A 2425-nucleotide genomic window follows, 5' to 3' on the forward strand; every position below is an offset into this window, starting at 1 on the left:
TCCCCCCCCTCCCCCTGCTTCCACAGCCCTGGCACAACCTCTATCCCAACTGGCATCTGATGGACACCAGCTGCTCCCCGGCCCAGTCAGGAACAATAAAGACACTTCCCCCCCTCCCTGTTTCCAAAAAGCAGGGGAAAAAAAACCAAAAAAACACCAACCCATATAATAAGTCATTAAAAGGGAAGATTCTGCTCCTTATTTGTGGTCTTGCTCTGGCCTCCTCAGTGCTGGCGAGGGGCCAGGCCTGCCGGGGCCCCCGCCTCTGGCTGAGGCAGCGTCCCAGCATGGATGAATCCTGATACCCCCCCACTTTCCTCAGCAGCCAGGGCTGGGCAGGAACAGAGCTGCCCTGGGGTGTGCCCTGATGCCAGGCACCCTGTGGTATCCCTGGGCTGGGGGCTACATGCAGCATTCCCCTCTCCCCTGCCCCACAGGCAGGGGGATGGATACAGGGTGGCTGGATGTTGCATTTTGGGAGTGTCTCGGGATCAGCCTCCCACCCTCCTCTGAGCTGTGTTAGTCCCACTTTGCTGTGCCAGAAGGAATGGGAGCCCCTCATTTGATGGGAATAGGGAAGGCTGTCCCTGGGATGGAGCTCCATCACGCAAAAGGCCACGGAGAGCTGGCACTTGGCCCCAGCCACAATGGCCGGGAGGGGATTTCTCTTCTGCGCTAAGGCAGCCACAGATGAAGTCGGTGGCTTCTCCCAGAAACCTCAGCCCTGCTGCTGTCGGGGATGGGTCCCAGAGCCTCAGTGGGAGGAGAGGGGTCCCCAGGGAGCTCCCCAGCACCATGCCCCTTCCCTCGCCCCAGACCCCTCTCTGTCCAAAATGCTGCCTGTGTTGGGGTGCCAGGGAGCAGCCGGGCAGGATGGGTTGTCTACAGCTGCACTTGCCCTTTATGTTGGGCATCTGCAGCACTTGCTGCAGTGCGTGGATGGGAGTGGGCAGGATGTGTCCCATCTGCTTCACCACCCGTCTGTCCCTGGGATTTTTCCACAGAAAGCAAAGCCCATGAGGCATTCTGGGGCTAGAAAAGTCTATGCTGCTGGGAAGGGGGATGCCTGGTCCAGTGTGGGCTAGGTTGCTCCCTGCTTGGGTTCCCTGGGTGCAAGCACCTAGTAGATGCCGCAGTTGGGGAACCCCATAGGAAGTTGTGGGTTAACATAGCACCATCTGGTGCTGCAGGGCCTTGCTCCTGCCCATCCCTTTCCCTGGGCATCCTGATGGGCAAGGCAGGTTGGTGGGATGTGGGCTCTGCCAGCCGTGGTGCTGACAGAGCATGCCGTGTTCCCTTCCGCAGCGGGCAGCCGGGTGAGCCAGGAGCTGCGCTACACTAAGGAGAAGCTGGGTGAGGAATCTGTCTACACCAACCAAATGTTGATCCAGACCCCGAAGAGGGATGGGGAGAACATCCTGACACAGGAGGCCCTGCAGCTCCACCTCGAGGCGGCCCTGGCCGCCAGCAAAGTCCAAGTCTCACTGTACGGAAAGTGAGTCCCGCTCCAGACGGGGAGGACATGGGTGGACAGACACCCTTGCCGTATATTCTGTGTCCCCATCCCCCCTTGACATGTCCCCTGGGGGATAAAGCCCATCCTCAGCTCCTCCTTCTGCTTTTCCAGATCGTGGGATTTGAACAAGATCTGCTACAAGTCAGGTGTCCCCATTATTGAGAATGGCATGATTGAGCGGGTAAGTGCTGGGCATTCTTGGGGATCAGGCCCCCAAGAAACATGCAGTGTATGGGCTGTGGTGGGGTTGGGGCTTGCCAGCCCCAGGCACCGCCAGTTCCATGTGGGAGGGCGCAGGATGGGAAGCCCAGCAGGGCTGGGGGAGGAGCAGGGGAGGCTGACCCATCCTCACCTGACCCCTCACATCTCCTCCTCCCACAGATGATAGAGAAGCTGTTCCCCTGTGTGATCCTAACGCCACTGGACTGCTTCTGGGAAGGCTCCAAGCTGCAGGGAGGCTCAGCCTACCTCCCGTGAGTGTGGGGACCAGTGGGCGGGAGCAGGGGCTGGGGGGCTGTCAAGGGGCTGTGCTTGACCTCCCCGTGCAGCTTGGCCTTGCTGCTCCCCTGGTGCTGCTGCTTGTCTTACTGAGTCCCAGGATGGTCCCGCTACTTTTGCTCGTCTGCTGCCTCAACACACAGGGGAGAGGTCCCTGTCCTTATCTGCTTGGCCTCAGCATCATGGTCAGGGCTGTGCTGCTGCAGGGTGGGGGCAGGAGCTGCACACCCATGCCATGCCATGCCATCACCCCCACCAGGGATGGGGACAGAGGCCATGCCGCAGACAGGTCCCTGGGGGCTGCCCCCCCGCAGCGTTTTGTGGGTGCCAGGAAGGCGAGGAGGCACCCACACTCCTGTGTGGAGTCCCCAGGGTGGGTGGCGAGTGACTGCCGGCCAGCTCCCCGCACCG

At 60.9% G+C, this 2425-nt stretch overlaps 1 protein-coding gene across 1 annotated transcript in view; it reads left to right on the plus strand.

The window, feature by feature from the left end:
• Positions 1 to 1305: 1305 nt before the first annotated feature.
• Positions 1306 to 2425, plus strand: part of PTCH2 (patched 2) — a gene marked incomplete at both ends in the record, with an annotated part of 9370 nt that continues 8250 nt past the window's right edge. The window contains 3 exon segments of the mRNA XM_008949599.1: positions 1306 to 1495; positions 1628 to 1697; positions 1898 to 1989. Of these exon segments, the coding sequence (XP_008947847.1) occupies positions 1306 to 1495; positions 1628 to 1697; positions 1898 to 1989 (352 nt within the window).

The sequence above is a fragment of the Merops nubicus genome, unplaced genomic scaffold (genome assembly GCF_000691845.1).
Source record: "Merops nubicus isolate BGI_N331 unplaced genomic scaffold, ASM69184v1 scaffold28011, whole genome shotgun sequence".
NCBI lineage: Eukaryota > Metazoa > Chordata > Aves > Coraciiformes > Meropidae > Merops > Merops nubicus.